General features: G+C 40.7%; 1 protein-coding gene across 3 annotated transcripts in view; it reads left to right on the forward strand.

Annotated features, from left to right (window-relative positions):
* The window catches only part of CERS6 (ceramide synthase 6), a 134,206-nt gene that overhangs the window by 65,079 nt on the left and 49,416 nt on the right, over positions 1-19,711 (forward strand). For all 3 annotated transcript variants that reach the window (XM_075710924.1, XM_075710923.1, XM_075710925.1), the window contains exon 4: positions 6,084-6,141. In XM_075710924.1, the coding sequence (XP_075567039.1) occupies positions 6,084-6,141 (58 nt within the window). The remainder of the gene's footprint in view (positions 1-6,083; positions 6,142-19,711) is intronic.

Consider the following 19,711-nt stretch of genomic DNA (forward strand, 5'->3'; position numbering starts at 1 on the left):
TAAATGTCTGAGGTGCTTGTAGTCCTCCTAGGTTTTGGACAGATTAAGCATTATTTTTCTGTGCTCTTTGTATTTTTGCATGGTTTATTGCCTAAAAAAATATTATCTTTGTGGGGATTTTTTGTTGTTTTAGGGGAGAAGGGTTGCTGTTTGTTTGGTGGTGTTTGGTTTGTGTTTTTTTTTAACCTAAAATGGGAGGTCAGTAGACAATGTCACAAATATTAAGAAGTTGATACAAAAGTTCAGCGTCTGTTGGTTTTGGGATCATCCTCTAAATATCTCTCCTTAGACATAACCATCTGTAAGGAATGCATACTTCTGGCTATGTCAGGAGCAGCATTAATCGGATTAAGTCCCCTTAAGTGAATCAGAAAGTTGAAGGTTCTGGTACTATGTTTGGGGGAGCAGAAAAATGCAATGTGAGGATAAAACATGGACTGCTTTAAGTCACAGTGGGCATGTAGGGAACTTAGCAATGCTTCCTGTTTAAAAGAAATAAACATTCAGTATTGTTTAAACTCAGCCTCAGAAATGTTCCTTTGAGCAGTCTAACAGTGAACATACTCTTTAGAGCCACAGGAAATCATTGCAGCAAAAATAGTTTTCAGTCTCAGCTAACAACTGCAATAGCCCAGCTACATGCTTGTGCAGTTCAGTCAGGCGGTGGGGATTAAAATGGAGAACAAGCTGCATGATGGCAGTTCAAGCCTCTCATCTTCTTCAGAGTCAAGGCCTGCACCTGTGGAGTTTGCGTTAGGCTTGGTTTGGCTTTCAGCCCAAAGCCTGAGCCCAGAGGTCTGTCAGCCACTGCCAGGAGTTGAGCAGTGGGTGACTGAGAACAGCAAATCTGAAATTTTACTGAAGTGAATTTCCATGGGAAAACCTTTAGGAGTCTTCAGTTTTTCTGAAAATAGTTTTCAGAGCCAGAAAGCCACTTTCTTTGATGGCAGGCAATGTGGTGAGCTCATGGCTAGTTGCTAAATGTGAGGGGGTTTTTAATGTTGACTGTTTTGAAGTGTGGCATTCTTTGCTGTTTGTGGCCCTGACTGTAGCAAATCATTGGCAAAAGCATCTCTGTAAATAACAGCTACAATTCTGGAAGCAAAATGGCTGTAATGTTTTTAACATTGTGCATTTATTATGTTTCATGTTTGCTTATCAAAAGTCAGTTGGGTAACTTTGGATCCTTGCACAGCATTGCTGGGCAGCAGGCACTGGTTTGGCATCGGAGCTGTAAGGGGCATGCGCTTACAGTGGGGAGAGCTGTGCGCTGCCGGGGGTTCGCTGCAAAGCTGGGGGCTCTGCGGGAGTGCCTGTATTCACCGCCCAGCCGGCCAGTCTTTCTGCAAAAGAAATGGAAGAAAGGGAAAATTGCAAGAGCGGAGAGACCTTGTGGCTCTTCAGCCGCCTTCTTGGCAAAAGCAGCCCTTATCCTGGGAGAGTGGCCATGCTGAGCTTGCTCTGCTGGATGGCAGGTCCATGGGGAGGATGGTGTCTTTCTGACACAGAGCACGAAACCCATGTGGTGGGCTCTGCAAAATATGTGTGCATGTATATGGGGTAGGGGGGTTCTTTGCTTGCACATTGCTTGAACAATTTGGTTTTATTAGCTGAAGTTTTATTTCACATTTCAGAGCAGAAATTTGAAGGGGAATTTTAAGGACAAAATTCATCAGTGTGATGAAAGGAACCTGGTTAGACATATGCATGAAATTAGTGAAGTGCTTGCTCAAGTGTGTACTTAAATAGTTTTTGCTGAGTTGAGCATGACGGGGTATACCAGATTAGTTGGCAGAGACTCTCCAACTTTTCCATCTTCTTAGTGTTCTGTATCATGCTGAAACATCTTTAAAATTTCATTAGCAGCTCAAAGTTAAAAGGGTTGAGAGGTTAAGCAACTGTATGTGCTCTGGATCAGGAATGCACTCACGTATTGAACAAGAGCAGTCAGATCTGTTGCTGCACTCTTGAGAGGCTCTAGAGCATTCATTTTAAGACTACATTAGAAAATAATTTCTTTTTTTGTTACCGAAGAGTCACTTTTTAGCTTGACTCTTCGCTGCAGTGTGTCACGTCCGTATTTGAAATGCTGGCCTGGTAAGTACCAGCACAACCTGAAGGATTTGACAGAAGGGCCATACGTAAACAGGTTTGATCCCCCTCATTCTGAGCTCGAGCAGACCAGACGCAAGCCTGGTTCAATCTGGAAGTCTTGTAGGCATATTAGTGCAGGACTAAAGTGAACCTCATAAACCCTATTGTGAGCAGACAGATCAAGTCTTCCAGAACACTTGTTCCTTGAGCACTTTCATCTGGGTTTGCGGGATTTAAATTAACCTAAAAAGTCTTTCAAGCAGCACCCTTTATGTGTATGTGGGTCATTCACATTTTGTGTGTCTATATACTGGAGGAGTGTTTCAGGTCTGAGGGCCAGAGCAAATTCTCACAAAACAGAGCAGCTTCAGCTGTCATCATCTTTCAGTTAAATGTGAATTGTTGCGGTGGTCGCCCACAATGGGGTGCTTCACCTAGTGGCCTCTGTTGTATACAAAATAAGTGATACACAATGCAATTGCTCACCATTCGCTGACTGATACCCAGCCAGTCCCCAAGCAGCGATCGCTGCCTCCCCGCCAACTGCCCCCAGTTTCTATACTGAGCGTGACATCATATGGTATGGAATAGCCCTTTGGCCAGTTTGGGTCAGCTGTCCTGGCTGTGCCCCCTCCCAGCTTCTTGTGTACCTGGCAGAGCATGGGAAGCTGAAAAGTCCTTGACTAGCATAAGCACTACTTAGCAACAACTAAACCATCGGTGTGTTATCAGCATTATTCTCATAGTAAATCCAAAATACAGCACAATGCCTGCTACTAGGAAGAAAATTAACTCTATCCCAGCCAAAACCAGGACACTCATAAATGTTACTCATTCTGTAAATGGTCTTCACTGTTGATTTCATTTAATGTGGATTTTGTAGATCTCAGTATATATTAATTTGTAGGTAATAAGCATCTAGTTATATCTTCGTCTCTTTTTTTATTTAAACCTTATTTTACTTAAAAAGACAGTTACAAATTAAGATCTCCAATTGTTAAGGTCATTGGTGGTAGTAGTTAATCTGCAACGTTTACTAAAATGTTGAACATAGTTACTTATCTAGTGAGACCAGATATATTCACTTACTGTATAATAATAAATAGTTTAATAACTTTCTTCCAAACCTTCTTGCATTCATATATTTGAGCTTGGCCAGTGGATATTTTGGTGTTAATTGCAGCAATAAACCACCTACAAGTAGTGGTAAAACAATGTGGGAAACTCCTTGGACTTCCTTGTATGGGACTGAGATTCCAATTGGGCTATTGAGCCAGTAGAATTTCCCTTTGAAGCCCCCAGAAAAGGCAGCTAGCTGCCTGGTGCAGAGCAGTGGAAAGTCCTTTGCAGGTCTGCTACCACCAGAGTTAGCTGATTAATGGTGATAAACATGCTGGGGGCCAATTCTGATTTTGCTTTTGTTTTGAATTTATTGCAGTTTGACCAAGCCAGAAGTTTGTTGAATAGCTTTTGTGGATGTTGTTTAGCAGGAATGAGCAATTTTTTCTACCAATATTGCTTTTTTTTTTTTTTTCAAGAAGTTAGCACTTTGACCAGCTTTGTTTATCACCCAGCTCTAAGTCTTGCTTTATCTTCTGATGCTCAATCCAAGTAGACTTGTTTGGCAGGTTAGAGAAGAAGAGGAAAGACGACCAATAGCATATATTATCATATACTTGTATGCATATACCACCTTTGTAGCATTTGAACAGTTGGAGCAAGTTGATTGTCTTTGGCAGACCCAAAGAGTACCTGGTGGCTCTTGGCTCTGAGGTTTTTCCCAAGCTCCGGAAATTCTCCTACAGGGCAATCCATGGCTTTAGCGCAGGTCTACTGCAGTGGCAGTGCTTTGGGGGGTGGGGGTGGAAAGTTAGATGGAGAAATCTGTGTTTCTGAATTTGCTTGTTTCAGGAAAGGGCCTTTTTATTTCCTCTGAGGTAATAGCTGCAGCAAATACTGCAACCAGAGTCTTTCAGACATCTGGGCAGACTGGAAAATCCCTGAGACCCACCATCTAAAACTTAACCAGTAATGTATTTCAGGTACTTCAGACAGCCTTTGAACTTCTCCATGGAATATTGCATCTCCCAACAGCAAGCTACAAATGTCCTCAAATATGTTGTGAATTTTGCTTGGAGAAATGTGAAATAAAGGTGATATTGAGGGGAGTTTTAGAACAAGAAAACTCTTTGTAAGGAATTGATCATAACTGCTGACACTTAGGAGTGAAAGAAAGGCACTGTGAGTGTTCAGCAGTGAGATTAGATTAGACAGTTTTTCTCTCCTAATATTTTTATTTTCAGTGATGGCCTTCAAACTTTCACTAGATGAGGTATGTAACCTTGAAGTTAAATGGCAGGTTTCCTAGCCATAGGACTGGCCTAATGAGAAAATTGTTACCCAAATAAAACCTTCCTTCATATTGCTGTCCTTCCTGTTTCTTCCATGTGTGCAATCTGAAGGTTTCTGCCAGCACAACTAACGTTTTGCCTCCAAGTGCTCTATTTTTGCAGTATCTTGAAGAAACTGCCAGCATGAAAGCTGTGAGACATGTAGCCTAGTGTGACTGGACCCTTGAAGGGATTGGTATTTGTATCATATCAATTGAATAAACTAATCTCTGCAGTGCTGTGGACGCTACAGGATAAGAGACGGTTTCTGTTCAGCTGAAGTATCACACTTTAAAACTCACTGATGTTCCTACACTCTCCTATACTCAACTCATCCACGGGTTATTTATGTATGACATAACTTTCTTTCTAAATACTTGTAAAAGTAGCTTTGAAGAGGAAGGTTTGGATTAACCTTCTTTTACATAGGAGCATTTTCAGTTTTGAAACCGTTCCAGTAATGTCTGAACATGCTTCAATGACAATTAACCGTAAGCTAATAGTTTTGCTAGTGGAAAGAAAGTTGTAAGTGCTGTAAAAGATGTAATTGAAGATGATTCACGCTGCAGTACTGCCTCACACTAAGGAAGCTAAATCTCATCCTGCTATAAACGTTATGAATAGTACCTCACTGGTGTTTATGTCAAGGATGTCTGTGTAGTCACTCCAACCCTTGGAAAAAAACCCAGGAATTCCTCTAAGAATTTACACTGCATGAGGTTTTGATTTTTATTTCCTTATACTTCCATTGACTCTTCTTTCCTAAGCCAGTAATGGGTCCAAAAGATAGGAAGATACTCTGTATGTCTTCTTTTATTGGGGAAGGGAGAAAGACGTAGAGGACAGGATGATTTTGTATTAAATCTCCTGCTGTTTTCTCTCTTATTTTCCATGGCATCTTGATCCTAGCTTCTAGTTTGCCTCTGTCTGAAAAGAAAAACTAAAAGCTGAGCAATTATTTCATGTGTACTTGGGAAAATGTAGAATCATCTTTATTAAGGAAACTCTTTGGAAGCAGATGTAAATTGTGGATATATACCTGTATCCAGCATATCTGTCTGATGCAACTGGACTCCCTAAAACCAAGAGTGAAGTACTGGAATCTGCTAAGCTGATCCTGCTAATTCCAGCTCATTGTGGATGATGCTTTTCATTATTAAAGACTGTATTTGACGTGCAGCACTCTGAAGTTGCCTGTTGAAGGCTTTATAAAATTTCTTACTATCATTGTCTTGGTGTCTAGGAATAAGTGAACTTCCCTGCAATAGGTGTGCAAATTGTCCTCTGTCCTCCTCTGTCATCTTAGTTTTCGTTAAACTTCAAAAAACTTAATTATCCTTGAAAATTTGGGGGTTTTTCTGTCATGTTTAGGTGAAATTAGCCAGTATTTTCAGAGAGCTAATGGGAGGCTGGGAAAAGCAGGCAGATGAGCACAATGCTTGATAACAAAAGTTGTAGAAAACCAGACCAAAATTTTGCTTCAACTTCTGTTAATGTGACCAGTGTGTGGTGGTTTGGCAGTGCCATAAGAAATCATGTGTTGAACTGTAAAGTGTGTAAACCTGGTATCCTAGAGTTAATCTCTTGTACCTTTTGCAGGTGGAGGTTTACATTTTACCTTTATATATTTACCTATGGAGTACGGTTCCTGAAAAAGGTAAGCACTTATATTATTATGTTTTCATAACACATCACAGATTTGTTTGAAGTCTCCTGTAGGTATAATATAAAGCACAGGTATAAAACTTACGTTCACAAAGAATAAAAGTGAAAAGTTAATTTGCATTCATAAAATGAGTTGCTGCTGGCATTGGTAAGGAATATAAGTTCTTATCAATATGTAATAGGGTAAAAAAAATTACACTGGTATAGCAACATGCGTAGTTCACTTTATTACTTTTCATTATAGGCATTAATCTGGCAGTAAGGCTTACCAACGTATTCATCTCAATTTCTGCATCATCCTTGTTTAAATGCCTCTGGCAGATGTTGCTTTTTATTAACAAACAAAATCCATTACTGTTTTATAAAATGCTATTTTTTTCCCATTCTTTGTCTGATGTACTGTGGAAAGAAGTTTCCGTGGAGTTTCCCATCAATGCTGTGTTTCTGGTGATTTAAGCAGAGAAAGGTATTGATAGCTTCTGAACACCCTGGCATAGGTCTATTAAACCGGCCATAGGCAGTAATATGGTTTTGTGGTGCAAATTATTTTTACAGTGTGACTAGTTCTCAGAGCTTTTGTGCAAGTCAGGCCATATTTGTGTAATTCTGAGAGGTGAGATTAAGGGAATGTGTGGTCTCACTGCGTTCATGTAATCTTATCTTCTTCGTTTTGGACAAAAATTTGACAGAAGAAAATGTATCCTAAATGTTTCTGGTGCTTTGTAAGTAAAAGTAGCTATTAAAAAAATCCTCATCATTTTTATGGTTGTAATTCTTGAGGCTGTCCAAGGTGCCAGTCAGCTTGGTGCCAGCAGGATTGATGATGTGCCTGTGCGGACAGGGGACATCAGAGCTGTTGTCAGCTACTTAGCAGTAGTCAGCCTCAGAGGAAGTGTATGTGCCAGTCCTCCAAATGGACCAGAGCAGCATGTAATATGCAACCTCTCCCTGCCTCCTTGAACATGGGCAGAGCTGTCCGGGGGAAAAGGACCTGGGAGTGCTGGTCGACAGCCGTGAACATGAGCCAGCAGTGTGCCCAGGTGGCCAAGATGACCAACGGCATCCTGGCTTGTAGCAGGAATGGTGTGGCCAGCAGGAGCAGGGAGGTGATTGTCGCCCTGTACTCAGCGCTGGTGAGGCCGCACCTGGAATACTGTGTCCAGTTTTGGGGCCCTCACTACAAGAAAAGCATTGAGTTGCTGGAGCATGTCCAGAGAAGGGCAACGAAGCTGGTGAAGGGTCTGGAGCACAGGTCTTATGAGGAGCGGCTGAGGGAACTGGGGTTGTTTAGCCTGGAGAAGAGGAGGCTGAGGGGAGACCTTATCGCTCTCTACAACTACCTGAAAGGAGGTTGTAGTGAGGTGGGTGTTGGGCTCTTCTCCCAAGTAGCTAGTGATAAGATGAGAGGAAGTGGCCTCAAGTTGCGTCAGGGAAGGTTTAGATCTTAGGAAAAGTTTGTTTACTGAAAGAGTGGTCAAGCATGGGAACAGGGTGCCCAGAGAGGTGGTGGAGTCACCGTCCCTGGAGGTGTTAAAAAAATGTGGCACCTGGGGACATGGTTTAGTAGGCATGGTGGTGTTGGGTTGACGGTTGGACTAGGTGATCTTAGAGGTCTTTTCCAACCTTAATGATTCTATTCTATACTATTCTACTTTGTGTGTACTTCATCCCTCAACATGCTGCATGGTCATGATCTGATAGTCTGTTTTCTGCCTTCGATTTCGTACATGTCTGTGGTATGAAATACAAGAATAGTTTTAATAAGCAGTTGTCACAACCTAAAAGGTTACTCAGCATGTGGGTGAGGAGAGATTGCAACCATGGGTTCATAGGATTCTGTAATATACAAGGACACAGAGGCTTTATCCTCTGAATTGCTCTACTTTATTACAGATTACCACAAATACCACAAAAATTACGATTAGCAAGTATCACAAAATCACTACTAGAAAGCATACCTATTATTAATACAGTGAATCTCTCTCAGCACAAAGAAAGTGTCTGTTCTAGGAAAAACTCTGAACACCAGCTTTTCTAAAGACTAAGAAGAATACAGTAAATGCATGCTTCATTACAAGCCATTGTGAGCTGTTTCTAAAGACTGAGTTGACATGTGAAGTGTAGGATGTCTTCCTCCCAGTTCAGCCTGTCATTGCAGTTTGAGAAGGGCTGGCTGACATATCATGGTTGTTTGAACGAGGTATACCATTGCTTGCTTAACAAGCTTAACAAGGACCAGCTGTGTAATTTTGCTCTGATTTTAACTTCCAAGATGTTTAATTTTTACAAAGAGAAACTGTTCATTATGTAATTGTGTATGTATTTTTAATTACTCATTTTTACACAGTGTTGTAAATAAGTCTGGCAACATTTTGTGCTATAGTCATTATTCTAGTGTTCTGCTTCATATACTCAGGTCTTTCAAGTGGGAATGTATGTAAATTAACAAAATTATTATTGTGATTGTATTTTTATTTACACCACCTTCCTAGTAACATTGTGTAACTAAAAGAAAGTACAGGCTTTTTGCTGTTCATCAAACACCAAAGATTTTGCCGGGTCCACTTAGGGGGTAAATCTGGGTTTGCAAGGAATAAAATCCAGACCCCAAAATCTGGAGGGAGACACTTCTTTCAGAGCTTCGCTACAGTACCGAAGTGGATAATCCTTTTTAATTTGTCTTGGTTTCCTTAATGGAATAATTGCAAAGAAACTTAATTGCTTCCTTAGGAAGCTAGTGAAAAAAGTTTAGCATAATAAATTCTCTTACAAATTTGATAGAAAGATCTTTCCTTTAAAAAGCCGTTTTGCCTGGAGAGAAAGTTAATTTCATAGTCAGTGGTATCTTGCTGTGCTAATGCTACAGTAGAGATCTGCATCTTTTCAAATAACAAGGTCTGCTTAAGACCATCCTAAGATACCTAGTCCAGAAGACTGATAAGCATGGTGAGTGAGCCCAGGTGCAACAGCAGTCCTGACGGGTGCAGTTCTGTCACAGCAACACGTGCCGCCTTACTGGCAGAGGGTGAGAAAGAGTAAATACTCCAGACGTTCCTGTTTTGAAGAATGGAATGTGCCACCAGCATAGCACCACATTGGAAGTATTCATTTTGACTTTAAAACCTAAGCTAATGCTTAGTTAATACATAATTTTGGATAGTTGGATAAGACATTTTGATACAGTATGTCTTTCAAACATCTGAATGTGATAAGAACATATTTTTAAAAGGGACACTGCATTTTGATGCTTTTCAAATGAACAGAATCATTCAAGGTTGGTTGGTTTGTCCATTTCTGGATAGTTAAGATCCCTGATTTGAGAAAGCTGCTTTTGCCATCTTGAGGGGAAGTGCTCCTTATTAGTTGGTCTCATGACTTTTATTCTCACGAGGTACTCCCTTTAGAAAAGTGAACCAACTCAATTGTAGAAAAGGCTCTCCCTAAAACACTATGCCCAATGCATTGCTTCTTTTATAGTTTCTTTCTTGGCTCTTGAATTGCCAGGCAACAAAATATCTGACTTCTATATTATTGTCCTTCCCTCACAACTCGACTTAGTCTCCTTGCAACCTGCCACTCCTTTGTTTTGTTGCATATGTTGTTGACCTGATAGGGGTTTTGTTCACATTTGGATCTCTTAAATGTTCCTTCCTTAGTTTGAGGATGAAATTCATCTTTACCTACAAGACTGGCATGGAGCCCGTCAATTACTTAAGCAACCACTTTGAGCTAGTTTTGAGGTCCTTTGCTTTGTGCTGGCCCTTTGCCTAGAGGTGAATTTCACCTTTTGGATTCTTTCTGAAAACACCTTTCTCGTAATGCCCAAAGCACATGAATCATTGCTGCTTTGTCTTCTACTGTCACCTTCCCTATTTGCTGCATAAAGCAATATTACTGCATCAGTGCCGTATCAGCAGAAGGGTAGATGTCTCTGTTTCCTTGTGCCCACCAAACCACCGGAGGAAGATCTAACCAGGATACTCTGGCAAACCACCATTCTTGCAAAGAATGTCATTATGTCTTTGGTGGCTCTGTAGAGCTGACAAGCTTATCTGGCTTTTTGGGAAGATGTGCTCAAGCTTAATAAGCAGTAATTGGTTAGCAGACTTATCAACTCTGTTGTAGTTCTGAAAGTGTGATACTGTCAGTGTGGCACACATGCTGATGTTAATTTATTTTTAGAATGGTAGTAACCAACTGCATTAAAGTTTTACATTTGCTTGCAAGGAGAAAGAGGCCTGGGGTTTCAGCTTTGACTGTCACTTCCCTACAGAAGCACATGAAAGCTAATACAGCTGTCATTTGGAGCAATCGTAGCTCTCTCTAAAATGCTGTGGCAAGCTTGTCTTTGTTAGTGTCCATGACTGCAGTTAATGGCTGATCTAGACAAAAGAAATTTCTGCACCCAATAAAGCAACATGTAAATCTTTGTAGTAACAACTGCACGTGATATGATATATTAATTCTTTTGCCATGCTATAATTGCTGAGTATGTCACTGGAGATGTAAAAACTTTCTTCTCACTGAAAGCTGTGTCTCTTATCAAACTGTTCTCTTGGGTTTTGTCTTTTTCCAGTTACAGATGTATGCTTTTAAGTCATAAATAATGTAAAAAAAAAATCTTACCTATGTTGAACAGTATTTTCAAAAAATCTCAATTCACAGGGAAAGAATGCCTGACATAAAGCTTTGTCTTCAAAATTTGCTCTGTTGCAACAGAACCTATCAATCTATATGTTTTAAATAAGTTTTTGTCTTAGTGGTGTCTGCAGGACACTTAGATTGGGCCGTTTTGCTGAATAAAGTTCACCATGAACTGAGGAAAATTCTTTAGGTTGGGAAGGCAAAGGATTGGCAGTAGGGTGTCCTGCATGTGGCTGTTTGTTGTACGTGATGGTACCATGATCAGGCGCTGATACTGTATAGGATGTTTTTTAGCAATGTAAAATGCACAAAAGCTCGTGCTTCCACCCCCTCTCCCTCCCTCTATGCATATGGACATCTGCTTTCCACAGCCTCTGGATCATACAACAGCTGCTTCACAGCACTCTCCCCTGCCTCCTGCCAACTCCACCACAGAACTCTCAAAGCAGGAGACCTTTATGGAGTTTGTACTTGTCTTGTCCTCACTGCCTCCTAACTCAAATGGGCGTGTGTTGTCAACTTTGCCTTTGTTGTGATAACATGTCACTCATGAAGTGACATTGTATGAATGAACTTCTTTCTTACAATGTGCACTGTTGATGGCATACACCATATCCAATTGCTTTCATTGCTTCCCTTTTCTTGTGCCTAAAGAAACAGTAAAAGTGCAACTTCTACCATTGGTGTCTGCCTTCTTCAGTCAGGAGGTAATTTTAACTGCAGCGTGCTGCTGTGTGATTGGTATGTCTTACAAACGTTTGCAATATCAAAGAAATATGTGCTCCTTTCAAGAGTTACAGTGAAGTGAGAGAATTAAGTCTTTGGTAAGAGAGTAGAGAGGCAAGACAGTTGCTTTCTTACAAATAGACCACACACAGAGGAATAGCTCACAGCCTTCCAGATACTCAGCCAAACCATTGCATCACCTACAAACTGTGTCTTAATAGGTATGCATACGAGACCAACAGATTTCAGTAAAATTTTTACCACAGAGTTATTACTATTTAATTATCATATCAGACATTCCTCCCTTCCCCAGGTCCTGTGTACCTTCAGCCTTTTTTTTTTACTCTCCTTTGCATCAAAGTAAATGAATATTACAGAGCTGCAAGGTTTAATTTTATTAGGGGTTTTGCTGTCATTGTCTGTAACTAGTGAAGTAATTAATGACATTTCAATATCAAAGCATCTCAAAGATGAAATTGTTTCCTTGGTTGTGGTTTCTTTTTTAAATGTTCCTGTTGTGGAGGTGCACAAAGTCAAATTAGGCGGGCAATGTAACCAAAAATAATACTTATTCTAATCAAAAATATTGGTCATGTCCTGCTCCTACTGGCTGAGGGCTCTATCTACTGGCAACTGTGTGCGGGGCAACAGCCACGATAGGGCAGTAAGGGCGCAAAAAGTAACAAAGGCCTGGTCTTTATCAGATGCCTCTGAGTCTCTCGCCGCTTTCGTCATTTTGTTGATCTGATCCTGAAGCAGCATTATGGTATTGCGCTATCCTTTTTATGACCACCTCCGGGTTGAACCACTTCTCCTTTGCCCATTGTATACCTGGGGGAGAAGGGGTACAGCTGTGCCTCCGTAATAATTCCTCTTGACATCCTGCTGACCGCGCCAATTTAATGTCACGGAGGTGCACAAAGTCAAATTAGGTGGGTGATGTAACCAAAAATAATATTTATTCTAATCAAAAATGTTTGGTACTCTGACAAACATTAGTAAACCACAGGTTCAGGATGACAACAGGAATTTAACACTACACAGCTGACTTAAGAATTCTTAAGCTTCAGAATGGTGACTCAAAACACGCAGTCATTGACCTGATAAGGCGAGGGCTCTCAACCTTGAGGATTTACCTTGGGCAGCTTCCTGGCCCAGGGAGAGTCCCTGACGGCAGACCCGCTGCTCCGAGGAGGTCCCCCCAGCAGGACTCTGTTTATACCCTAGTCAAGTCTGACCTGTGGTCATATATGGTTATGTCCTGTTCCTACTGGGCTCTATCTACCAGCAACTGTGTGCAGGGCAACAGCCACAACAGGGCAGTAAGGGTGCAAAAAGTAACAAAGGCCCCGTCTTTGTCAGGGCGGGTGAATCTGCCACAGTTCCTTATAAATTTTTGCTGCTTCTTAAAGACCTCTCTAACTTAACACTTTCAGTTGTACATTTTTGTTAGCCTAACAGTAATCCAGAGTAAAGACAATGATAGGAAACTATCTAATACAAAGCTAGCATTCCTGGGGGGGCGGTACCAGAACCCTAGTAGTGTTGGAAAGATTTTCATCTTCATAGATAATGCATGACGAGATAGCACTAGTTAGTAGCTCAGAAGACCTATGTTCAAGTCAATCTGTGCTGTAATGGCATTGACTCTTACACAGAGGTATTTGGCCTCAAATGCCATCATCAGTATGAAGTATGATTATGAAAATATGATATGGTCCTAGGTCTTCCTAGGAGTTGGCGTAATAACCTGCATGCCCAGAAGCATGTTCCTTTACCCTGGTAGTAAATACACTACAGCATTCTTTGTATCTTTATAAATCACTAAGATTTGAAGCATAAAAGATAACTAACCTACTGTATTTCCACTCTGATCATGTATATGCAAATTCTTCCCCTCTCTGACTGCAGCTGAGATTTTTCAGCACTGCCATTTGTTTCATTTGCATGTCTACAAAACAGTTCCTTGCAGAGCACCACACCAGTATTGATGCCTACAAGACATTAAGTTCCAGTGACATTAAACTGACTGCTTTGCTTATCACTAAGACAGGAACAAGATAACGTTTTTGTTTTCTTCAGTAATATTTGCAATTAAATCAATGGTGGCTTGGCTCATTAGGAGTTAATGGTCTGATTGTGCTCCCATTAAATGGAAAAATTAGCATTAGCTTTGGTGATAAAGGAACAGTGAGGAATTCAGGACTGGCTTATCGCTTGCTGATCCTTGGTGCTAAGCAGTATCTGTATAATGCGGTAGAATGAAAAACCTTTACAAACATCTGGAAGCAAAGCTTCCAGGTGACATATGGTGACTTTTCACGTTCAGTTTCCTTCCTTTAATTGCCCATGAGAATTACAAACTCAGAAAGAGCATGAATTCCCTGCAGTAAGAATCCTGTGAAGTCTATATTGAGACTTGGGAACCTGAAGTTGCATGTAGGTGTCCTACTGGGAAAAGGACCATCTGCCTGGATAAACAAATAACTTTTGACTTGCTCTTTTTCAACTTTAGTGTTGAAGTAAGGCTGATGATGCGAGGATGCTGTGGCTGTGTTTAAAAAATGCAAGGTGCGACAAGCTTCTGTATGTATGCAGCTGATTGTCAGTTCTGCATCTCCCTTCCTAAGGAGTCATCCCCTACAACAGAACTGTCTGCCACATAATTGCAACTGCTAGTGGTGCAGATAGATCGCAAAACAACAGAAAAGCCATATTGAAGTGTAAATTTGACTCCAAAAACCTACTCATGTGACATAAACGTATGGAAGGCAGCTAGAAAAATAGCGGTATAGTATGGAGGAAAAAAAAACCCAACAGATAGAGCTCCACTTCTGCTGTTAGGAAAGCTCCTCTTTCTTGAAACTACAGGATGTTTCAAAAGAAGAAAATGAAGTGCTTATCCTCGGGTGTGCACTAACCGCTGAGCTAGCCAATTACTGTGTGACAGCAGGAGATGCTCTGTTAGTGGCCTACAGTTTCTATGCACGCTTAGAGAGAACCTGGCTTCCTCATGCTTCTTTGGGAGTGAGGGTGCTTCGTTCTGCGGCTCAGCTGAGTTGGCATGTTCTTTGCCTCTTTTTGGAATAAAATAGCAACAGCGGTACATGCAGATGTTACAACCCCAGGAGAGTAGTACAGCATTTGTAAATGCCATTTTGGATTACTTGTAGTCAAGAACTTTAGAGCCTAAGGTCAGACCACCTTCATTTGAAATACAAACAAAGAACTTGACGCTTCATGGTGTGGCGACTGGTTTTTGACGTTGTTTCTGTATTACAGTTCACCTGTATCTCTTGATTATTGAGACTTTTAACGTTAGAGGAGGTAAATAGTTGTTGATATGCACAGCAACTTCATAGAATTGTTATATTTGGGGAAACAGGCATCACCGCGATAAAGATTGTGAGTTCATACCCCTGTGGGAGATAAGACTGGGACACAGGAACATGGGATGTTTACCCGGAGTGGTGTCTCATTTGCCATTCTGTTTTTGGAAGTTTCCAGCTATTTATCTTTCTTTCAATTTTGCAGCTATTTTGGTATTAAACTATTTAATAACTTCACTGTATGCTGTGTCTTGCATCTCTTCTATGACTAATACTTCATCTTCAGTTTTCCTCAGAACATCCTGAGGTCTGTTCTGGATGCAATCACAGGTTCAGATGTCGTCAAATACATCTCCATTTATTTTAGCTGTTAAATAAAACAATTTTGGAAACACTAGCATACACTTCGTTCTTAAAAGAAATGTGTCCCTCAGTTTCTAGTCACTAAGCTTATAAGTTTGTGATGACTTATTTTAGTCAGGTTCAGGACCTAATAAAATGCAACTGCTGTCACTCTGTTTGCTCTGGTTAGTCATGGTGTGATGATTTGAAGGACCTCCAAGAGGCAGTCACTCTTCTTTTGGCCAAAGTAATATTATAGCTCTCATGCTTCCAGAAAAGTGAGGAGTTACTATTAGTGTAAAATCACTACAACGCTTCTGTGTGCATATATACCATTTAACCTTCTTCCCTTGGATGAAAACCACACACTGCTGGTATTATCCCAAAGTTATCTCCAGTGCTGGAAAACTAAGGTTGAATTGAGTCACTCTTATTATTTTAAAGAGCAAGTATATGTTTTCTCTGTTACGAAAGACATATTTCACTGTACGCTGTTCACCTGTTTCTTTCTCAGCCATATAGGGTCTCAGCAGGCTTGTGGGATGTTCAGTATACATTATAAACACTTCCCTTCACTGACTCAATAAAGCAGCTTAATTCAGTCACAAGTTACTTGGTCTAATAAACAAAGAAGGTTCTAATTTCACAGCTGTACATGAGGCTTTTTTGACACTGGTGCTATTTTTTCTTAACTGTTCCCCTCAGAGCTGAGTTTTATCTCCATGGAGCAATGGAGGGTACAGGTCTGGTTGGTTACTTGTTTGTTTCTCTTTTTTCCTGACCTGGTTTGCGTAGCCTTCCAAAGAATGACCTGACCTTGGAAAGCCTGACACGAGTGAGATCACTGGTAGTTTTCTACCTGCTGTACAGCATTTGTTTTCTGGCCTCTCTATCTCAAGACTGGCCATGGAAATCTCATGGATTACCTGAAGATGAGTAGTTGGGAGGAGGTACAGCTTTATCCTCGCAGTTCTCTTGGAAAAGCTGGTTTGTCAGAGTGGCCCATTTCCCTGTGGTCAGTTCTTCTGTTTTGTGCAGCCCAGGTCCTGTTGGCACTGGGAGTGGCAGCACCATTCTGGGGAGAAACTAAATTTTATATAATCCTCTATAGTCTTTCCTTTCCCATATAGTCCTCAGCTACCTCTTATGTCAATATTTTCTACTTTTCTCTTTCTTTGTCAGATCACTACACTTCACTTGCTTCTCCCCACTTCTTAAACTGACTTTATTATTTTGGGGAGTGGATTTGGGAATCCTGTAAGTCTGCAGGTTTGACCCGTTCCTGTGGACTACAGAAAGGCCACCTTGTTTCATTCCTCTCTTGTTGCCATCTTTTTACCGCGATCATTTTATCCAGTATCAACACGTCTTCCCAAAGAAACAGATGACAATGACCTTGATTTAGCTCTCAGGATCAATCGTGGTTCAGCAGATGTGCATCAGGTTGTTTTATCTTTCTGGAGTTACTTGTTCCTGTCAGTTCTCTAAAACATGAAGAGAATTGTTATGGTTTAGCCCTAGTTGGCAACCAAGTACCACACAGCCGCTCGCTCACCCTCCCTCCCCTGATGGGATGGGGGAGAGAATCAGAAGAGCAAAAGTAAGAAAAACTCATGGGTTGAGATAAGAACAGTGTAATAATTTAAATATAATAATAATGATGATGATGTAATGAAAAGAACAACAAGGGAGAGAGAAAAACAAAACCCAGGAAAAACAAGTGATACAACCACTCACGACCCACCAACTGATACCCAGCCAGTCCCCAAGCAGTGATCGCTGCCCCCTGGCCAACTCCCCCCAGTTTATATACTGAGCATGACGTCATATGGTATGGAATAGCCCTGGCAGAGCATGGGAAGCTGAAAAGTCCTTGACTAGTGTAAGCACTACTTAGCAACAACTAAACCATCGGTGTGTTATCAGCATTATTCTCATACTAAATCCAAAACACAGCATTATGCCAGCTACTATGAAGAAAATTAACTCTATCCCAGCTGAAGGCAGGACAGAATAAATAAGGAGTTCCATCTTTGTACATTGCAGTTTCCAAAGCACTAGTGAGAACGGGGTGCTCCTGACTCTGCCTTACTGATACCATGCCCTGTCGCCTGGCAGTTCAGTAAGGCAGAGGGCAGCCAGGATTGTGATCAGTCAGCTCTGGAGGTGCTGGGGAAGCAAGCCAGGGTGCAGCTGCTTTGAAGCCAGCTGGTCTTTCTCAGTTGTCCAGCAGCTCTTCACTATAATCACACTATAGGAGATACACATGGAAGCCTTTTCAAAAGCCTCATGCTGGTTGCAATGTTTTATTGAACCATGATTTTTAAGAATGCTTTTGAAGTCATCCTGCTGGTTTCATGAGAGCAGTTGTGGCGTAGCAAAGGTGACTGCGTCTGCAAAGAGCTGTTCAGATACTCATGCGGAGCATGACTGTGAATGGTTTTCTTTTCCTAATGTCACTGATTCTGTATAGATATTGCTCAAAAGGATTCTTTCTAGCTTGATGACAAGTTTCACAGTTGACATTTTAACTGCTTTACTTACTTGGGAGGCTGTGCCGTATTTGTGGTGACTGTGCACTCTAAGTCATGATACTGCAAGGTCTGCAGTGGAATGAAGCTGCTAATAGAGAAGATCCCTGACTGTGCTTTCAAACAAGCTTGTGTTACTCTTTTAGCTGGTGTTGGATTGAGAAATGAAGAATTAAATGGGAAATAATTTTGAAAATTATCCTGTTTGAAATGAAATCTGTAGTCACTGGGCTGTAAATGTTCTGCTCTGGGGCTCATGCATTGTTGCAAATTAGGTTCCAGATAAATAAATATAAGTGTATGTTCTTAGGGCATATATAAGTATAACCAACCAGTATATAGTGCTGATATTGTGCTTCCTTAAAAGCCCTGTGTTTTACAAGTATGATAGCTCAGAAACATCTTGTTGAATAAAAGGCCTTGGACTTTGAGATCACTCTCACAGGATTCGTGTATAGGGTCTTCCACTCTGCTCCAGCTGGACTGATCCCTTGCTACTGATTCCTGAGCAACACGCGATTTCTGAAACCAACAGATAGAGGTGTCAAGTGCTTTAATTTGGAATTCTGGATTTTCATTTGGCTCAGGATCATGAAATTTCCATAATTTCAAAACAAAGGTCATGCTGCAGTTTAAATGGGATTTTAGGTAGCGTATTAATAATATTGTTCTGGAGGATATAAAAAAGTTTGAATGCAGAAATTAATAGTTTCAAATTCTTCACAGAAGTCTTCTGCAGTGCATAGAGAACATCCTTCATGTGGTCTCTTGGCCACTACTGTCATTAGAAATAAAGAATAAATTTGTTTTTCCTCACTATTGTCTGGGAATCATACGAGGACATAATTCATGCTTAAAGTACTGACAACAACTCCTCCTGCTGGAAGCTATCCTACACCAAAGATCACCTGTAATAGCAGAGTTCCCCAAGGCAGAAATTGGTAGCTGTGGCTTTTTTAACTTTTTGGATTCATTTTACTGTAAAGATTCATCATGGGTAGGAATCAATTTTAGTAGATCTAAACTGTGTTTAAAAAAATGTACTGCAAAACACCAGCAGCTGCCAAACTGAAAAATAAATTGCTGTATTGAAAATGTCCAATGCCCTAGACAGTTTTCAGTCTTTCTAGTGGTAGACCAGACTTGATTCTGTTGTAAAAGTTTCTCAGCTATTGGAAGGCTATTCGCAGAACTCGTTGCATGTTGCTTACGTCATCTTGAGCAGAAAAAAATGAGCTGCATCAGAACAGTCAGTATTTCATTTATCATTTTCATGTCCTCTTGCCATACCTGCTACATCTACTTTTTCATGAAACTAACACTTCTGGATATTTTGCAGAACAGTATTGTACAAGAAACACAGCATCTCGGAAATATTCACACCACTGTTTGGAATACACCTGACCATCTGATTCTTAGAATAAGACTACTTAAACCAGGCTAATTTTTTCTGGTTTTAATGCTGAGATACCAAAGCATGAGTTTGTGAAATAACTACCACCTTGATTTAAACCAGAACTGTCTCTAGAAAACAATAATATGGCAGGAGCTAGAAGCGGATGTTTGCCTCCAGAGCCCTTGCTGCTGTCTTCTGTCTCCTTCATTCTTGAATTATTTGAAGCAGGCATTCAGTTGGGCACTTTTTCTAGTCTAGTCTGCATCTGTTGTGGTATTTCCTTCCCATGTTGTACCTGAAAGGTTGTTATATTATCTATTACTGAAACCTTGTGATTACTTTTTTTCAGTGAGCTTATCTGCCCGATACTGGATAAATACTCTAATTTAAATGAAGAATGTCAGAGGCCACTCTGGAGCCCTTTTAACACAATACTGATATTTGATATTTTACTGTGCTATTAACAGAGGGATAATGCGATACGTATGCCACTCAGGGAGGAAATGAAGCCTGCCTTTGGCAGATTGTACTTGCTGTAAAATTGATTTGGACTCTCTGTTTTTCTTGATGACTTTTTTTTTAATCGGAAAACAA

This window comes from Pelecanus crispus, chromosome 5, assembly GCF_030463565.1.
Source record: "Pelecanus crispus isolate bPelCri1 chromosome 5, bPelCri1.pri, whole genome shotgun sequence".
NCBI classification, from domain to species: Eukaryota; Metazoa; Chordata; class Aves; order Pelecaniformes; family Pelecanidae; genus Pelecanus; species Pelecanus crispus.